General features: G+C 39.8%; 1 protein-coding gene across 1 annotated transcript; it reads left to right on the top strand.

Annotated features, from left to right (window-relative positions):
* The first annotated feature begins 84 nt into the window (after nt 1–84).
* egf (epidermal growth factor) lies at nt 85–18,604 on the top strand. Its single transcript, XM_069670263.1, has 23 exons — nt 85–211; nt 3,136–3,335; nt 3,479–3,660; nt 4,421–4,648; nt 4,737–4,939; nt 5,035–5,148; nt 5,511–5,633; nt 8,305–8,427; nt 8,697–8,822; nt 8,993–9,129; nt 9,450–9,598; nt 9,937–10,041; nt 10,236–10,459; nt 11,165–11,332; nt 11,544–11,693; nt 11,802–11,948; nt 12,049–12,165; nt 13,274–13,396; nt 13,699–13,864; nt 15,269–15,433; nt 17,921–18,023; nt 18,194–18,290; nt 18,399–18,604. Exons 1-23 carry the CDS (start codon nt 85–87, stop codon nt 18,602–18,604), a joined length of 3,483 nt encoding a protein of 1,160 aa, XP_069526364.1.
* The last annotated feature ends 908 nt before the right edge of the window (nt 18,605–19,512 follow it).

A 19,512-nucleotide genomic window follows, 5' to 3' on the forward strand; every position in this document is an offset into this window, starting at 1 on the left:
TGTGCGCCAGTGCTAATGCTAGTGGGAATGCCTGAGAAGAATTGAACAAGTGCAGCTCCCAAGGCAGGGACGGAGCCCAGGATTATGTTGGCTGCAACAATTACAGCAGCGCTGATCTATTGTATGGTGCAAAGCTCTGGAGCCTTGGCCCTCGGTACAGCATGTTGGGATGAGCGCCTGTCGCGAGCCGGGAGAAACAGCAGCTGTGTGGGTGAGTTTGTGCGACACCTCTCCTGTTCAGACTGATACTCCAATTCATGGAACTGACAGATATTGAATGTACTGTAGACTAATGGATACTCTAATGTATACTATTTTTGTCCTTTTGATATATGCCTACACATTTTTTGAAGATTTATTGTGTTTTGCAGGAGTTGACAAACCTGACAGTATAGAATATACATGTTCTTCTTCTGAGGAAATAATTAATAGTAATATGTCATCATAAAGGGCCTTTTGGCCATATAACAAGAACTATTTTCAGAGGGCATCAATGGTAAATGTGATGGCGCTCAGTATACTGTATGTCAATGTATAATTATGTTCACATGTAGAATACTGCATACAGAGTGATCAGATTTTTGATAACCTAAGCATATACTAAAAAGTGTTCACCATTTAGCAATCTTCTGCACCAATTTTAAGTAGATCAGTATTACAGTTAAAATTGTTGCCAATATGTCCTAACATATAAAACCTAATTTTCTTTTAATGTAAACATTGGACCTTTATTTTAATGATACAAAATTATAAATGCTCTTCGTTGCATGTCTGTACCAAAGTTTCCCATCTCCTCTCTATCTGGATAAACAATCTATTTGACTTTATACTTATATTTGAAACTCATGATACAAATACTATTCTGTGTTAGGCTGGTTCTCAGGGAGGCAAATAAAACCTGAAATCAAGTTCAATAAAAATAAAAACAAGAAGTGTCTTATCTCAAGTCACAGCAGGAAAGCTGAGGGTGAATGTCAGCGTAAGGCATGTGTGGCAAAGTGAACTTGGCTAAACAGACCAAGGTACAGTACACTGGCGCGATCTTGAGTGGGTGTATCTCAGAGTGAGCCCAAGTTTTTTGTGGGATACCACAAGAACATCTTACAGATGATGATCACTGATGTCCAAATGGCCGTCTTGTAGGATCAGTTTGTTATGCCAGATAAGCAGAGTAGACTTCTGTTCAAAAACATTGTTATACTAAAAGGAATTGTAATATCATGATGATTTTCTAACACCAAAGAAGGGATTCTTGTCATTATTCTGTGTCCTTCACATAGAGGTCAAAGGTCATGGTCAGCTACAGAACCTCCCTTTTTGAGTCTGTTAAGCTTCTTCACCACTCTACCGAGGAGAAGATAAAAAAACAACACTTTTTGGCTCCTAATGAAAATCTATTTATGCGACCCTAACACCACTGATGCCAATTAAAATAGTTGGCACTTAGAATTCTGAGATACATATATAGACGAACATGGGGATGTCTACTGTTGGATACATCGATAAACAAAATACCACATCAAAATCTATAAAAGGCATGTGTTTACTATACTAATGCTAAAATGTGACCTCATGCTATATATCATACCGCCTACGCCATACTCTCATTATGCAAATCGACTAAAGCAGTAGCTATCATCCACTAAAGCAGCTGGTTGTTTTGAAGGGCAACCGAATTGCATCGGCGGATCTAAAGAACTGGATCTGCATCCAAAATAGCCACTCAAACTACCTACCTAAATTTTACCTCAATGACAATGGGGAATCAATGTCCATATTGATTGCCAAGCCATGCATTAGGAGCCCCTGATTTTGTGTCAGTTTGCAGTCAAATTCAAAAAGCCCATACTCATTTTATCTTGTTGTAAAATGGGTAATGTCGGTTTAGAAGTATCCATTCCCCAGTAGCATCCCATGAGCGAAGCTTACTAGGTCAAAGAACATGTTGACCACCATGTGAACTTGTCAATTAATGATTCATCGGGACGCGTCCTAGCAACTCAGCACCACTGGCCATCCTTGGGACATACATTTCATTATGTTGTTTGTCTGTTGTTGCTCATTGTTTTCTTCATTCCACAGAGCTAAGAGGAGTTTCCATGGTTGCACATGACAGTGTGATTACCATGATAGACCAGGGCACCTTCCATCAATAGTAAACCAGACAGCAAGGATTTGCCCAAGTTTACTGGGCTCCAGAGTCAAACACATCTATGTATCATAAAATGTTTTAAGAGTTCCCAACTACAGACATGTTGGAATGAACTTCCATTCATTCTATTAGCTAATGTGTGCACTTTGCCCATTATTTGCTGCTTATTTCAATCTCAACTGTAATGTCTTAATATTGTGTACTAAGCAGTCCAAAAAGATGATCACTCTAATCATTTCATCCTCCAACTGCATTATTCAGTATTGTCAGTCATATGACAGTGAAGCAGCTGAGTCGGACTTGAAATTCATCTCATTATAGCCCTGAATAGGCTTTTAAATTTGACAAACTTAACAACTGCAACATAACACAAACAGAAAGAGAGAAGCAGCTATGGTAATGTTAAGTGCCAGCATAGTTACCCACCTGCGCCTGGGATTCAACGGGTCAAACTGAGAACAGACATATAGCAGCATAGTCAACTTTAGACCAAATATATACTATAAAAGAACATGAAAAGAAATAAATGTGCTGTTTTAGATATGTTAATACATGTATGGTTGCATAAAATGGGGAAATAATACAGATTAGATCCATTAAAATGTAAAGATGTTAATGCAATTAATTGATGTGTTGTCCTTCAAAAGTAATAAGCAACTATTTTTATTGTCATTTAAGCATTGGAGCTGTTTTTTAGCAAAAAATATTGGTTTCTCTGTGAATTGCAGTTTAGTATTCCATAGACTGCAGATTAATCGATAATGAAAATATTCAGTTGTTTTAACCCTACTTAAATTAAGAAAAATTAAATGTGTAACACTGAAAATTTTGGTCTAATACAAATGAAGTCCAAAGGAGTCTGATACAGAGTCACCTTTGCTAATAAGTGTGGGGCTTTGGAATGGCCTGTGCTGTCTGTGTTTTAGGACCTTAAACTATTGGATTTCATTCATGAAAGATGTGTGATGCTTTGTTTTGTTTAGCATCACAGCCCTTCTTGATATTCGGCCATGGTAAAGCCATTCATCGGATGGACCTCGACGGGAAGAACCAGAGGCGGCTTGTGGCTGGGGTTGGAAGCTCTATCCTGCTTGACTTTCATTTCAGAGAGGAGAGAGTGTACTGGGCTGACCAACACACTGGGGTCATCTACAAAGCATCAGCGAGAGGAGCACACAGACAGGTGATTGTGTAACTACTCCTTTGCTGGCCCAAATGTTTTCCAGTTGCTTCCTAAACAAAAGTAAAATCTTAAGTTTCAACAAGCCCGCACTGGTCTTGGGTTTAATTAACAAAATTTAAATCAGAATGGGTTTTTTTTCACAGAAACTGTACTCATCAGACAAAAATATAACCGGCCTTGCAGTGGACTGGGTTTGGAACAGTGTATACTGGACAAGTGGAGAAAAGGGAAAAATCAAGAGAATGGACTTAAATGGGAAAAATGAAAGGACTCTTTTAAGACACCTGACCCAACCAAGCTCCATCACTGTTGACCCAACTAGCAGGTAATTCATTCTGCATTACACTTTTAAGTTTGCCACAATGGAGCTTTTTTTTTCTCACGTAGGCACATTATAAATGTACAATCAAATGAAATGTATTTAATGAGCTAAGAAAAAGCAAATGGTTTCCGTTCAACTCATCACACAGTTCAAATTGTGGCATGTTGTTTGTGTGCTACTATAAATGTTTCATCTCCTCCGGCGAGCATGTCTGGCACAGAGGTGCAAAATGACAGACTGACATTCACATAACACCAACTTCTCTGGTCAAAGACAGTTCCACTTTTAACCCAGCCTTATACTGCCCACCATTTTATTGTATTGTAGCCCAGCCGACCGACAAGTAATTATGTAAATGTGAATAATGGCAGTGCAGGATTTGAAGTAAAGATTTTCTCCCTGATATTGAAATGCTTTAATTACTTTTCACTTTTTTCTTTTTAAACATGCCTGTGGGGCATCTCTTAATAATTATACATTACGAAAATAAGACTTTGAGGAAAAGGATTATGAAACTTATTATTAGGCAGGATGTTAGCATTTACCTTTGTGTACCTTTGTCATTTTTAATTTAACCGCACATCCTACATTTGCAAATGACAACGTTTTTTAAACTTGTATTTGACAAAATATCCAAACAGTTAGTAAAGGCATCTCAATCAATTATTTTGTAACACACTAAGTCAACTAATGACTTCAGAATAAAATATTTAAGAATACTTCATTGCAAAGCCTCTCTTAGTTCAAAACCATTTCGTTCCAGGTTTCTTTTTTGGCTGTCTGGTGGGGTGACTCCAAGTATCCAGCGGTCTGATGTGACAGGACACAGGAAAACTATGCTCATCAAGATAGCTGAACAACTGAAAGCACTGACGATTGACAGAGAGGACAAACGACTGTTCTGGGTTCAGTTTGGCTTGCAAGGAGAAAGCGCCATTGCCTCCTGTGATTACAACGGGAACGTCCTGCACATCATAGATCAGCCACTTCAGTGAGCATATTGTATAACATACTTTTCACACTTTCATCCTTTAATCATTACTTGTCTCTAGACATTTCTTTGTGTCTCTTGGTCTCAGGTCTCAGTCACTGGGGATATCAGTTTTTCTGGAGCACTTATACTACACAGAAGCTGCATCTCAGGTTATAAAACAAGTAGACAAGAACTCTGGTGGAGAGTTGCTGAGTGTTAACATAAAACCAATGGCAAAACCCCCAGTTGATATCAAGGTGGTACATCCCCTCAACCAGCCAATGGCAGACTCCCAATCATCGTTTCCAGGTTACAATTTAACTTTTATATTTTCTGAAACGTATGTACACATATTTTAGATATAAACTACAATGTTCTGGTAATATGTTTGTTCTTTCAAACAGGTTGCGATGAACAGAGTGGAAATTGTGTGAATGTGTGTTCCAGTCTGGCCCAGCAAGGAACCTGCCAGTGCACTAAAGGCTTTGCTCTCAGTAAGCAAGGCACTCACTGTGAAGGTAGGTGTCTTTGCCATTTAATCAAGGATTTAAAAATATATAAATAACAAGAAAGTATTTTTAGTTCAGTCAGTTTAGTACTTAAAAACTTAGGAAAAAGGAAATAATTTTACAATACTGAACTGGTTGATTGAAGTTACTTCTAGTAAGGCAATAATGCCACAGATTTGATTTCTTATTACCAAAGATGGCACAGGTCTTAAAAAGTGTGCCGTATTTTATGTTTCATAAACAAGAACATACAGTACAAATACAGTATTTCAAGGTATTTAAATAAAAGCATCTACCTAAATATCATAGAAAGGCGATATCAATGTATTTGTGTGTGTGTGTGTGTGTGTGTGTGTGTGTGTGTGTTATAGATGTGAATGAATGTGCCCATTGGAACCATGGCTGCTCCCTTGGTTGTGAAAACATCCCAGGCTCCTATTTCTGTACCTGCCCTAAAGGATACGCCCTCCTACCAGACAGGAAGACATGCCAAGGTACAGGAGACACATGTTATTGTTATTATGTTGATCAAGACTAATGTGTATTCTAATTTCTTAAAAAGCCTTTTTTTAGTATGAACAATTAGTGCCACAAACAAAATAAATATAAAGTTATATAAAAAAAAGAGTTTAGCTTGCAGTGAAGTAACTTAGATACGCTTTTCATTGTGGGTTGATAAGTTCAAACCTCCCACATTCTCACTTCTAACATTTAAAATGGAAATGCATTTGTGGATGACGTTAACACTATTTATCAAGACTGGCTCAATCCCCTGTCTGATGGGAATTGGCACTCATGTAGTATTCAATATGACCCGTTATAGCCGTGTAATCCTTTGTGTGCTTTAAGCAGTCCATTTTCCACACACGTAAATGGACTGCATTCATAAAGTGCTTTTATCCAAAGCACTGTCACCCATTCATACACAAACACAAACATGTCTAAATCAACCTGTGCTGAATACTTGTTCAGTGAAAAAAGAAAGATTAGAAAAATGCAGGTTTTATTCAAAAAGTGGCGACACTTGCACTTTGTTTTGGTCGGGGTAGGCCTAATGAATGTAGCTCTGGTTCCACATTAAATGCTCTTCATTTTGTGGTGCTATGAAAGGTGGCATTTGTCCCCCAGACACTACTTTGACCCTACAGAGCCAATAAAAAGGCTGGGTCATTGGCTAGACACACCAAGCCAGACATGTGTGAGCTGCCAATTGTGTGTTAGGTTACATGGGTCAAAACACTGACACTTTGTCACTAAAGGTTTTGTAGTGCAGAGTCCCAGGGTTGTGTAAGGAAGATGCACTCAGGGACAGCACATTAAAGTTACTAAAGGTCATTTGAAACTATTTTTCAAGACTGGATTTTTTTTTAAATCAGAGGGCAGACCGTTTTCTGGTAATGACGCTCATAATAAGCACTAAACCCTTACATGTTTAGGTGGGAAACTAATGGATTATTTCACTTATTAAAGTTTTCCATACAGCTCTGCTATCTCAGTTAATGTCTGGTCATTCCTCTCTGCCATAATGCAGCTCTGTTGTCTGCCAGCTTGACAACACATTCTTTTATAGTGGACAAATACCTCAGACAATCTAATAATTTTGGTGCAAACATATGCTTTGCGGTCATGAGGAAATGTATAGAAATCTTGATAAACGTTAACTGCGGAAGCACACTTCCCAGATATCCAGACAGTGTTGCATGTGTGATGTCAACGGTTGGCTAATGTAACAGTTGTAACTCTTGATTTTCCTCGCTGACGGTCGCTTTCCTTTTTAGACTGTTTGCTTCATCTGAGCGTCCAATTTGTTTCTTTTTCTTTGGATTTTCACTTCTTGTTGAAGTTGTATCTGTAGTCATCGATCTTTTCTTTGTTTGCTCAGCCATAGTAGATTACTGTTTACTCGCAACACTTGCAGAGAGCAGACAAACAGCCGCTTTACACAGAAGTGTGTTGCCTCCCCTCTCTGGCAGACCAACCACTGCTAGGTGATGGAAAACTTGTCACTAACTGGGCGCCGCTTGTGATTTTCTCTGTGAAAGTCGAACCAGACACCCAGTCTGTAATACTGCAAATGCAAAGGCTTTCAACAGTGGGCCATAGGCTCAGTCACCATTGTGTTACCTCATTCAGCGATAGACAGAGACTTAACAGACATTTATTTACATGAAAACCTTCAAGATTATTATTTTAAGTAAAGTGGTAAAAACCATAAATGCTCTCTTGGATCTTTTTTGTATTTTGCTCATTATTTCTATTATTTCTAAATTCAGTCTAGTTTGCCCTGAAACCATAGCGTCAACAAAGTGATAAACAATATGTCATATTAAAACACATTATGGACACATCCTAATCTCTTCTCTTCTAATCTCACAGCCAAGAGCACGGGAAAGGCTCACGCACAATGAGATTACATGACGAGGTGACATTTGCAATAGGGAACATATCTGGTCAGCAGCTTTGTCTGTCTAAGCTGTTTAGCAGACAACCTTTGCCAAGGTCCAGGAGAAAACAAACATGCAGCCAAGTCGCAGGCCAGACAATGAAGACGCCACCAAGAATATGTGGAGGAGGATAAAGCCTGGTTGCTTGTGTAATTTTATAATCCAAAATTTCCTGCAATTTTTTAACTATTCTCACATATTGGATATGAAAAAAGAAAAGCCTTTAAAATGTGCAAAAAGCTATGTAGCTCGAGCAAAAAATTTAACCACTACCACCGGGGAGAATTCAACAGTCGGAGGCACAGCGACAAATTCTTTAACTATTTCACATTAGATTCATATCTGCACGGCCTGCCTTCATATACCTGGCCCATACCCACAGGTACAGGAGATACCACCCTCCTGTGAGCTAACATTACATCACCCTCACTGTGTGGGCTTTGAGTGCATTCTCATCACACTTTCACCTATTTTGATCGAGTCGGGGCTGACTTCATAAAGGGATTTTACGACGCACGGCTTAAGAAGCTTGTTGTCCATCTGTCTGTGTTGCAATCTATTACCTGCCGAGCCCGAAAATAGCCTGGAAGAATGTCAGCATCTAACAGTCCTTAATCAACAATCATTGAATAACCCTTTAGCTAATCAAGCTTCACTTTATCAGATATGTGCTGTTATAGTTTAAAAATGTTTAAGATCTGTGCTTTCTGCCCACAAACAGAGATCACACCATGTGAAGGTAACATCACTAAGTGCGGCCATGGATGCCTGATAACTGACGACGGTGCTGTCTGTGTGTGTCCTGAGGGATCTATGCTGCAGGAGGATGGACAAGCCTGCACGGGTATGTTGGACTGAATCAAAGTTTATCAGCTAAAACTCTGGAAGTAACATCTACGAAATAATCAGGATTTTATCTAATTATTGAAAGAAAAAAAAAGAAAAAAAAATATATATGTACCATGGTAATAGAAACAACAGAACTAACACCAATAAAGGAATATAAAGAATTACCTTACAATAATAGATTATACTAGTTATATTAGTCTGTCAGAAAATCAGGCTTCTATATAAGACTCTGTTTGTGTAACAGATTTGTTGTTGTTGTTGCAGGCTGCTCTTCTGCAGACAACGGGGGTTGCAGTCAGATCTGTACTACCGTCACCCCTAGTAGGTGGCAATGTGGCTGTCTGCCTGGCTACCAGCTCCAACAAGACGACAAGCGCTGCATTGCCCCTGGTGAGTCATACTATGGCAAAGCAGTCTGAGGCTGAGCCCACTCATGTAAAGACCTTCCATCCATGTAATCTTACTGTTCATCATTCACAAACACACTCTGTGATTCAAATGAGGTAACAAAAGAGAAAAGGCTTTATCAGATCATAAAGTAACATATTTTTATTCCTCAGGGCCGCCGCCGTATCTTCTAGTTGCCAATCTAGTGGATGTGAGACAAATTAATCCTGACGGCTCGGGGGATCACACCCTTGTGGAGGAGCCCAGGGGAACAATCATAGCTTTGGACTATGACCCGGTCCAGAACAATGTAAGATTAAATCTCCTTTTATCTTTTATTGTCTTTTTGTTCTTGTTTGTTAATAGCTATAGCAGTAGGATATGAGTTTGTACCCATGAGTGTAATGAGTCCTCTGGGGTTACAGATTTAGTTACAGAGACCAGATTCAGGTTCAGGGGTAGACGGCTAGTGACACCTAGTGGACAGAAACTGTAATATGATCCCCTGCAGGGTTCGTGAATGTTCTATTTAAAAAAATGACAGTTTCAACACAAAACAAAATTTTCCTGCTTGCTTATTTTATGCAATGAATGCATTTCTTGATATATTTGTTTGTATGCATGTTAAAGGTGTACTTTGCAAGTACAAGGCAGAAGACAATTGAGCGTGTCGATTTGAACGGTGGGTCAAGAGACGTGCTCGTGTCTGATGGTTTGGACTCTCCAGAAGGACTGGCCATAGACTGGGTCCACCGCAGGATGTACTGGACAGATAAAAGGTGTGTGGGGTTTGAAGAGAGTACATGTCGAGGATTGTTCTTTAAAGGTTGTTTCACTAAGTGCTGGAGGTTCTAACTTTCTACGTGGCCATTTGTATGCTTGAACTTTGCTTTTAATGTTAGGGGCCAACATCTACCCTTTTTGATACATAGGTCATGTTAGATTTTGTAAACAACAAACATTTTTGTTTGTATTAAACATCAAACAAATCCTAACTCTATTCTAGTTTGTAAAAGAGCTTTTAAGGTATATTTAAGTTACTTAAATATTAAGACATTATCAGAAATTCTATGTTTTTGTGCTCAGTTTGACATTTCTGCATACTTTTGTCCTGCAGCCAGTCGACTGTTGACTGCAGTAGCTTGGCTGGTCTGAACAGAGAAACCATTGTAAGGAAAGGGCTGGAAAAACCACGAGGAATCGCAGTTCATCCTTTGGCAAAGTGAGTTTGGTTTTGGTATTTTTTTCCTTCATCTGTAATCAACCAGAAGGATGTAATCTGACATGATCCAACATCAGTTAATAGCAGTGCATATTACCTTCCTCTTATCATGTATTTTATGTAGATGGACACATGAGAAGAACTGTTATAAAATCTATGCCTAATTCAAAATGCAATTTGTTTTACTCTTTGAGGAAGTTGTTCTGGACTGATATGGGGGCCCAGCCTGTCGTGGAGAGCGCCTCTCTGGAGGGGACAGACCGTGTTGTCATTGCAAGCACCAACCTTGTGTCACCAAGTGGCCTGACCATCGATTTCACAGAAGATCGTCTGTTCTGGTGCGATCAGAAGACGGGTCTGGTGGAGACTGCTGCGCTGGATGGTTCGGATCGACGGGTCCTTTTAGAGAACCAAGTAGGTGAGGCTTGTGTGACACATGCATGCACAAGTTCACTATATTGAAGAAAAGTTGGATTATAAAGTTGTATTGGAACACTTAACCGAGTGCTTGTAATTCCAGACAAAATATGACTTTTCTTAATTTCATTTTCTATTTCCATGAGGCATTATCAATGGGCACACATCCCCAGTTAACTGCCCATCTCTCTTTAACAAGCAGTTACAGCAGTCCCTATGATAGTAGGGACTTTAAGCAGCAAAGGTTGAAGGAATGGCTAGGGCCATGTTGCACACTTCCTGTCGTTGTAGCCCAGCTGTGTACTACGGGAGAAAGACTGTTTAATGTAGTCAGTACAACGTCAAAGTGTAGGTAGTAATTTTGAGTTTTTGATCATATCTGACACTGTCATTTCGTTTCTATTAGATTCTATCTTTAGGAGTTGCATGGACTATTAGTACAGCATATTTGTTAAATATATCTGCTAATTTGACCGTTTTTCCTATTTGTTATACATATGTCATTCGTTGCTAGATCAAATCATTGCTTTGTGACATTAGATTTCTACAACTACAGCAACCCGTTGGATTGTTTCATGGGCAATGTAGCTGTCCCTCACCTGTCGCTGCTTATAGTCCCTAATATGAACACAATATTTACAACGGTGCTCACCTTGAAAACACTTCCTGAACTCCAGTCTTCTTCCTTCTACTCTGATTGATCCAGGTCGACCTTTTGACCTTGCGGTATTTGAGGACAGGTTGTGGATATCTGATTGGGAGCACCGGCAGCTGAGGAGCGTGCACAAGCGGAGTGGGAAGAAGCTGCAACGCATCCATGGCAGCATGGTCCAACCAGCATCCATTGTGGTGGTTCATCCCCTTGCTAAACCAGGTACAGGGAGACAACAAACACAAGATGAATTTGGTCAAAAATTAAGGATTAACAATAAGAAATAATCTTTAATAGGCAGACATTTTTTAAATGAAGCTGTAAAACATTTGAGATAAATGGTCTGGTATGTGTCGGCCTGCAACAAAAAAACATCAAGAAATCCACCTGTGTTTGAAATGTATGAGCTTCCAATTTGCGTCGTCATTTTCAGGTGCTGATGTTTGCCTTCACCTGAATGGAGGTTGTGCTCAAGTTTGTGAAAGCAAACTGGGATTGGCTCACTGCTCCTGTCTGTCAAACTACATCCTATCAGCTGATGGAAAGAGCTGCTTGCCTGCTGGTGCTTCCAATAGAACAGCAGGTGACATACTTAAGAGTCTTACTAATGGATGCATACACTATTGTATAAGCTATGGTATAACTATCTAAAGGTGAATACGAATATTAACTGTATGAATTCATAATGTAGAATCTGGAGACAGTGAATCCACTGATTTAACGTCTCTGAAAAACAAAACATTCAACGATGAGAGCACACCTCTGACGACAACTGGACTGTCAGCAGACTCAGGTGTAAGCAGTGAGCCAGCTCTCTACACAGACAAGATGGTGTCAGGTAACAGTTTGGCCTTAACCGCAAATATTCTGTAGCTCTCTCGATTCCAAATGTCTAACTCTACTAAATGTTTGTTTCCATATGTCTCTTTCTCTGCCAGACCAGAATGAGTGCTACTCACTCGGCTGTGATGTACACGCACAGTGCCTGCTGACTGCTGGCAGCCCAACCTGTCGGTGTCTAGAGGGTTTCACAGGTGATGGACAGTTATGCGAGGGTGAGTAAATCTGACTGTTTTATGCTTCATGTGAAGATAGATAGCGGTAGTAGCAGTACAGAAAATGTTGCAAGATACAAGAGACATGCCTTCGCTCATCTGGAAGGTTGGTAACAGACAATTCTGTTCTTTCTGATTGGAGGTACGATGAAGCATTTTGGTCACAGCGAGGGTCATTTTGAAGACAGAAAGTTCATCTTGGGCTGAAATTGAAGCTTATAAACTTGGGTAGTTTTTCACATACATGTGAGACAGTGATTTTCAACAAAATGTGCTGAAAAATCATCATTTTTGATGAGAATCAAACACACAGTCGATTTTCGTGTCTTTTTGAAAATGTGGGTCATTTTTCAAAACACAATTGCAGGAAGCCCCTGAATCTTAGTTTGTTACTTTCCCATGAGTTTCAGGATACTCCCTGCCAAATTTCATACCTGTAAGACTACTTATGCAATTTCAGTACCTTCATGTGCTAGGACATCATGTAGCCAAAAGCATCTTTCCAAAAAAGAGGTGTTTTTGGGCCCCTGAGACCAAACGGCCCAGAGCTGGGAGTGGCCGTTACCAACTGGTGATGGCCCATGGTAAAGACTGAAAAAGGTAGCAAAAAACATCCTGAGGGTTGGGCCTGGCTCCCGGCCTATACTGGATTACATTTACATTATCTCACCTAGTGAAGCAGGCTGTTTAAATTGCACATTTTGGCAAAGGTGACAGCGCTGGGAAAGGAGCAGAATTGGCTTTTAGCTATAAAAACATTTCACAGAGGTACAGCTGCGCTGGAAGCAAAGATAATCACAATATTTAACGAGAACAAAAAAGCAAAATGCCTGAAAGGTAAGGAATAAAACTTAACATTCCTAATAATTCATATCATTATTTACCTAGGACACCAATGTTTTGTGTATACTAGGTTTTACTTAGTGCAAAACTATTGTGAAGGAAAAAACTACGCTATGACAAACTGACCAAGGAAGTGAAGAGGTCGACTCCAATGTATGAATACTCATTTTGACGAGCTAGTGACATAAAGTTTACCAATAGATTTGTAAACCTACGATGCTCTGAATGCTGTTAAACTTACTCTCACTTCTCCTCTTTGTTTCAGATATTGATGAGTGTAAACAGGGAACGTACAACTGTGGCAAACACGCAGAATGCCAAAACAGCTTTGGAAAGTATCTCTGCAAGTGCCAACCTGGATACCATAGCGATGGGGATACATGTCAAGGTGTGTGACAGTTATTTACTGCACATACAATTTGCTCTTGCTACTGCACATCATCTCAGCTTTTTAACAGTGTGGTTAGATTAGGCTGAACATTAGAAAAGTATGAATCAATAAACCTAACACAAAGACATTTTCAGGACTGATACAGATTACAGGTACAGGTTTGTACTATAATTCCTTTTGTGTCATGTGTGGGAATGGTATTCTTAAGGAAAGACAATGATTATTAAGGTATTTAAAGAAACAGTACCATAATGTAGATTTGTCTTATTTATTTAAATGATATCTCTAATCCTCTCAAGAGTCGGAGACCACATCACCATGGGTGACGACCGGTAGCCCTGCTGATGTCACCACCCAGCATCACAACAGTAACTCAGTGGAGAGTTGCCCCTCCACCCATGAGTCCTACTGCCTGTACCAGGGTGTCTGCTTCTACTTTCCTGAGATGGAGTCCTACGCTTGCAAGTAAATAACCTCTTGTGCGTTACCCCCCTCATTATGACATCTGCAAGGATCAAAACTGTCCAAACAGACACACATCTGTGTTGTGATAGATAAGCTCCATAATAAGCTGTTCTTCATTCTTGAAGAGAGTTTGGGAAAACCTCCCACACTGTGGGCTTGTGTCTGCTTACCTCACATGTTTATTACAGCTGTTCAGCACTAGGTGTCACTATTGTCCCACGATTAAAGCCACTGCCTCATGACAGTGACTCAAGTGGCTTTAAGACAGAGGACCATAATCTGTTCCTATTTATACACATACGCAACATAAAACATTCTACAAACTAAAAAAGAGATATCATTTGTTGATAATTATCTTGAATGATATAATTAAGTTCAGCTGTAATGGAGTCTGTACGAGATGCATTCAAATCCATTTTATAGTTTGAGAGCACTATTCCAACTAAATTGTCTGTATGTAAAACTTCTGCTTCTTTTACTACTGCTGAAATCTAAAGCCTCCAAAAACTGCAGTCAGGCTTGAATAGAACGAATGATGTATTGAAAATAGATGTATTTTTCAAAATGTATGTCTTTTTAAATAATTTAACGAGTTACACTGATTGTAAAATATGCACTTGACCCACTAAGTTGAAAATCTTTTCAGTGCATTATTACTAATACTATATTTTGCACATTAACTATTTACAAAAATAAATATTAAATAAATATTGATGTAAGTAATATTTAAATATTACTAATATTAAATATTAAATATGTAATATTTATTTAAAAATAAATAATACGGGGCGCTGGTTTGGCTCGGTTGGTTGAGCAGGCGCCCCATGTATAGAGGCTACAGTCCTCGTCGCACTGATCGCAGGTTCAACTCCTGGTCTGCCGATCCATTTGGTGCATGTCATCCCCCACTCTCTGCTCCCCACATTTCCTGTCTCTCTTAAGCTGTCCTATGAATAAAGGCAAAAAGCCAAAAAAAATAATCTTTAAAAAAAATAAAATAAATAAATAATAATATTTAAATTAATTTATTGTTATTGTTACGCTTTAAAATGCATTTTAGGGATCCAAACACAAGTGGACAGCCGAGACACATCACCATGTGCTCCTGTGTCTATCACGCACCTCCAAGTTGTCCTGAGCTCACACTCGTGTTCAAATTCCATTTCTGCCTGTGTCGCTTACACAAGAAGGCCCCACACACAGTTATTATGTCAGTGCCAGTTAGCATTGCATGCGCTAACAAAGAAGAACTTTCATCCGTGGCCGATACAACTGTTGAGTTTGATATCTATTTTTGGAAGCCTGCCACATCAGAAGAAACAAATACAGAAATGTCTGGCACCTCTGATTACAGAACCTACGCTTTTAAGAAATATGAAGCATAACTTGTTGACCTGTTTGCAGCTGTGTATCAGGCTTCATGGGCGAGCGATGTCAGTTCAGTGACCTGGAGTGGTGGGAGCTTCAGCAGGCCGAGGAAGAGAAGAGAAGAAACGTGGTCATCGCAGCCTGCATGGTGGTCCTCGTATCCCTGCTCTCCATCGCTGCCTGTGTCACGTATTGCTTTGGGTAAGAGGGGAGAAGAGGGAGAAGGAGAAACTGATGTTCAAACATTTCCAGGCAACTACTTTACATTACTGTTTAAAATGATTAAGGATTTTATTTATAAGCTTCTGGTTCTTAAAGGAGAAGTTCGGTATTTTTTGAAAAAAAAAAAAAACTTTTGGAATCGGTCCAGTAGATGGCCTTCGGAAATTATCCCTACAAAGATGCTCCTTTTTTTCAAAGATCCTTTTTGTGTAACCAGAAACAGAAGTCTCGCTCAAGGAGAAGTCTCACTCTGAAATCCCGCGGCTGGTGAGATGTTACCTGAACAGGACGGTGGAAACGCGAGTTAGAGTTGGACAAAGATTTTGGTAGAGATTGTTGTGTTGGTGTACAGAAAGCGTAGGTTAGTGTGTTTGTTTTATCCTCCTCTGCCTGTTGCCCCTCTCTCTATCTCTCCTCATTCTCTTTTCAATTTCTCTGAGCTCTTTGTCCGTATACTCCGGCTCAAATAAATAGGGACGGCCATCGAATTCAAACACCTCATCTTCATCGTCGAAATCAGGTAAATATTCAGCCATGGCTTTTGAAATATATTCTTGCTGGCAGTCCTCTACGTAAACAAATCATCTCTCCAACTCTAACTCACGTTCACCAGCCACGAGATATCAGAGCGAGACTTCTGCTTGAGCGAGACTTCTGTTTCTGGTTACACAAAAAGGATCTTACTCTTTAAAAAAAAGGACGATCTTTGTAGGGATCATTTCTGTGATGTTGTCGAAGCACTTTTAGTGGACGCACTTTGATCAGGCGCAGTTGCCCCAGGGGATTATGTTGCAGCCATTGCAGCCGTGATGCAGCTACGGAGGAGGCTATCTACTGAACTGATTTCAAAAGTTTTTGTTCCTATGAGTCATTTCGACACCCGAATGTGTAAAAATAGGTCCCAGGTTTAAAAATACAGAACTTCTCCTTTCAGTTGTCAGAAGAGAAGCTGAGCTAAAATTAGTGTCTAACGTGCAGTGTCTTCTTAAGAGGGATGGAAAAACACCTATTTCCAACAGGAAACTGCTTCACAAGTGTTTTTAAGAGTTAAGTTGCCAAGTCTGTTTGTTTTGGTCGGGAGGAGATGTCTGTGGATGATATCGCTCCAAGCAAAAATCTTGTGAATGGGTGATTGTGAGGCTTGGTACAGCCAGCAATGCTGTTGCTCCTGCATTGCTCACTGTACAATTACTCAGCTTAGAATAAAAGTACAGCGAAATGGTGCCCATAAGAGAATATCAATTGTGTTATGGTTTTATAAAAATTGATAAATAGGCTTTTACAAAATAATGGTAAAATTTGGGGGTAGTTGTTATATGTATATCCTCACATATGTCCAAGTATTTGCTGGTGTGTTCATTCTCATAACCCTGCATAAAGTAGCAGTATTATGTTTAGTCTACTGGCTGCTGGAAGCACAGGGCAGCACAGATAGCCAAGGAGGAGCTGCTGTGGCAATGAATGAGCTGACAGCATTTAGAGGTGTCTATCAAACGCAGGGTGGCATGAGCCGTGTAATGTAGGTGTCTCAGCTTGACAGCGGGGGTCAGGGAGCAGATCACATGTGGAACGAATGGCAGCATGCAACCCTGGTTAGCTGAGTGAGGAGCGTACGTCAACTACATACGGTGTCCCTCCTCCCTCTTATTTCCACCTGAGCTGCCTCTAAGGAGCTGATTTGTTTTATAGTTTTTTCGCTGGCTCACGGACAAGGCTGTCGGCATTCTCCACTCTTTCGACTCTTAAAGCACAACCCCCTCTTCCCCTCCACCTACTACATCCTAATGTTAGCAGTCTTGGTTCCCCTGTGGAAGTGGCACGCTTTCAATTACATGCTTGGTTTAGCTTGTTCTACAGCAATTACACATAAAAATAGGTCATTTCTCAGCTACAGAATGGAGCCGCTGAGGTATGACCCCAGTGGAAACGCTACATGGTCGCCAATAGCTCTGCCTCAAATTGCCTTCCGCACTTGACTGCAAGTGCACTTACACAGTGTTTGAGTTTGGTGCTTTAGTTTCCTCTGCAACACACACATAAACACAGGTAAGAAAAAAAACATGCAAACAAACCCACTAAAAGCTGAGACACACACATCTCTGTTTGGGCTCGATCATAATTAAATCTAAATATCACTTCCTGCCAGCAAGTACAACAATTACAAGATCTGTGGTTTGATGCAGTGTCTGCTACTTTTGTATTATTTTTACACAATACATATCTGTGCAGAAAAAAGTGCAGGGAATAACACTGTGAACAGGTCCCTCTCAGGTCACAGGTCAATCAAAGTCATATTTTCAACTATGTTTAAATTGAATGCATATTTATGCAGGGGCACCACCTCTGTGACTTAACCATGTAAATGGCATGTGAGTGCACCCATTTGATTTTCTATAACTTAAAGTGGTTTGAGTGCCCTTGTAATTAGAATACAGAACGTGTGTGCTTTTACTGTCCCTCATGCAGAACTAGAAAATTCTTCCACAAACAGCCGTCGGAGGATAATGTGAGTGAGACCAGCGTGACCGATGAGAGCATGTCGGAGAGCACCACCACCAGCGTGCCTCGGGTAAGACCATCATCGCCATGCGCCGTCAGAAACACCTCCAAGTCAATCAGCCAATGAACCATAGAACTATAGAACAAGACGCCACAGCAAACTCAAAACCAACTTGATTTTTTAAAACATGTTAAAGGAAACTCATAAAGACCGTCATGACTTCCTGTCTGAATCTGCAGTTCTACATGGTGGTCGAAAACAGTGTGGAAGGAATGGTCATCCCTGCCATGGGCTGTCCCAGGAGAGCTGTGTGTCCATCCTGCTCTTCAGAAACAGGTACATCAAACTGATATACTATGCATTCATCTTTGCAGACACTATTGACCTTATTTCTTATTGACTTAAAACTGAGCTAAATCTACCACCATGATGTTTTTTTGCCAGCTGACAACCCCATGTCTGAAGACGCGGAAACATTCTCCAAACACAACAGAGGATACGAGTGTTCAATGGTGTCCGCCGCTGCGATGAAGACCACCGAACCCACTGTCCATCACTTAAGTCCGACACGATCAAGCTCGTATACCTGTTCGACTTTCAAGCCACCGCTGCTCCCACAGACTCCCAGCCCAGAGTCCCCCACGTCCTAGTCTAACTGTACAGCTGAGTTGGTAAACACACAAAAATGCAAACTAAGAGTTTAATCCACAATAAAACTCCTCACAAACGTGGCAATGGAAGTATTAAAAGATATTTATGGCAGTTTGGAATAATAAAAACTTTTGCTACACTCAGTTTAAAATCCCTACTAGGCACATAACCTTTAATGCCAGTTCATAAAAGATGTCGTTAAGGATATTGGAAGTAATTAAATCATTTGGTGCTCAAAAAGTGATTGATATTACAAGCTGTAGTAACAAAAAAACCTGACAGAACTCAACATAAAAAGGAAAGAGTCCCATGTACACAAAGACAAATAGCAACAAATGTATTAAGGGGAAATTTGAATAATTAAAACACTAAGTTTACTGAAGCGTAGCACAAAAACCCATCATTAAAGACCTGGTGACATATGTGTTATTATGACCCAATTCCGAAACTAAAGAATGTGGAATAAAACTCTTCCCTGCTTTAACATGTGCCTGATATTGTAGCTTACATTATATGCCTATATATTGCATATATTCTGTGTAAAAACCAAATGTACAGTATTTAGTATTATTTACTTCACAGCAGTCTTTCTTTCAATGTTCGAAAGTACATCTAAAGCATATAATATCAACTTTGTATCAGCTATTGTAGGCAAAAATATGTAAATAAATAAATAAAAAGCAGAAAAACACAAAATGTGAGAAACGGCTTGATTTCGGTCCGTCCAGAACAAAGCATGAATACGACGAACTTAATTCAGTTTTTTATTGTCAAGTCGTGTTTTATTTGAACAGCTCAGAATTACATTTTGAATTAATGTCTTTTGCATGTTTCACACTATTCAACAAAAGAATCTGCTTTGCTCTGGGCACGGTGGTTTGCTAAAAAAAAAACTTCAACAATCTGC

Source organism: Semicossyphus pulcher, unplaced genomic scaffold (genome assembly GCF_022749685.1).
Source record: "Semicossyphus pulcher isolate SPU_LCO1_2020_fin unplaced genomic scaffold, fSemPul1.0.p SCAF_2, whole genome shotgun sequence".
Taxonomy (NCBI): Eukaryota; Metazoa; Chordata; class Actinopteri; order Labriformes; family Labridae; genus Semicossyphus; species Semicossyphus pulcher.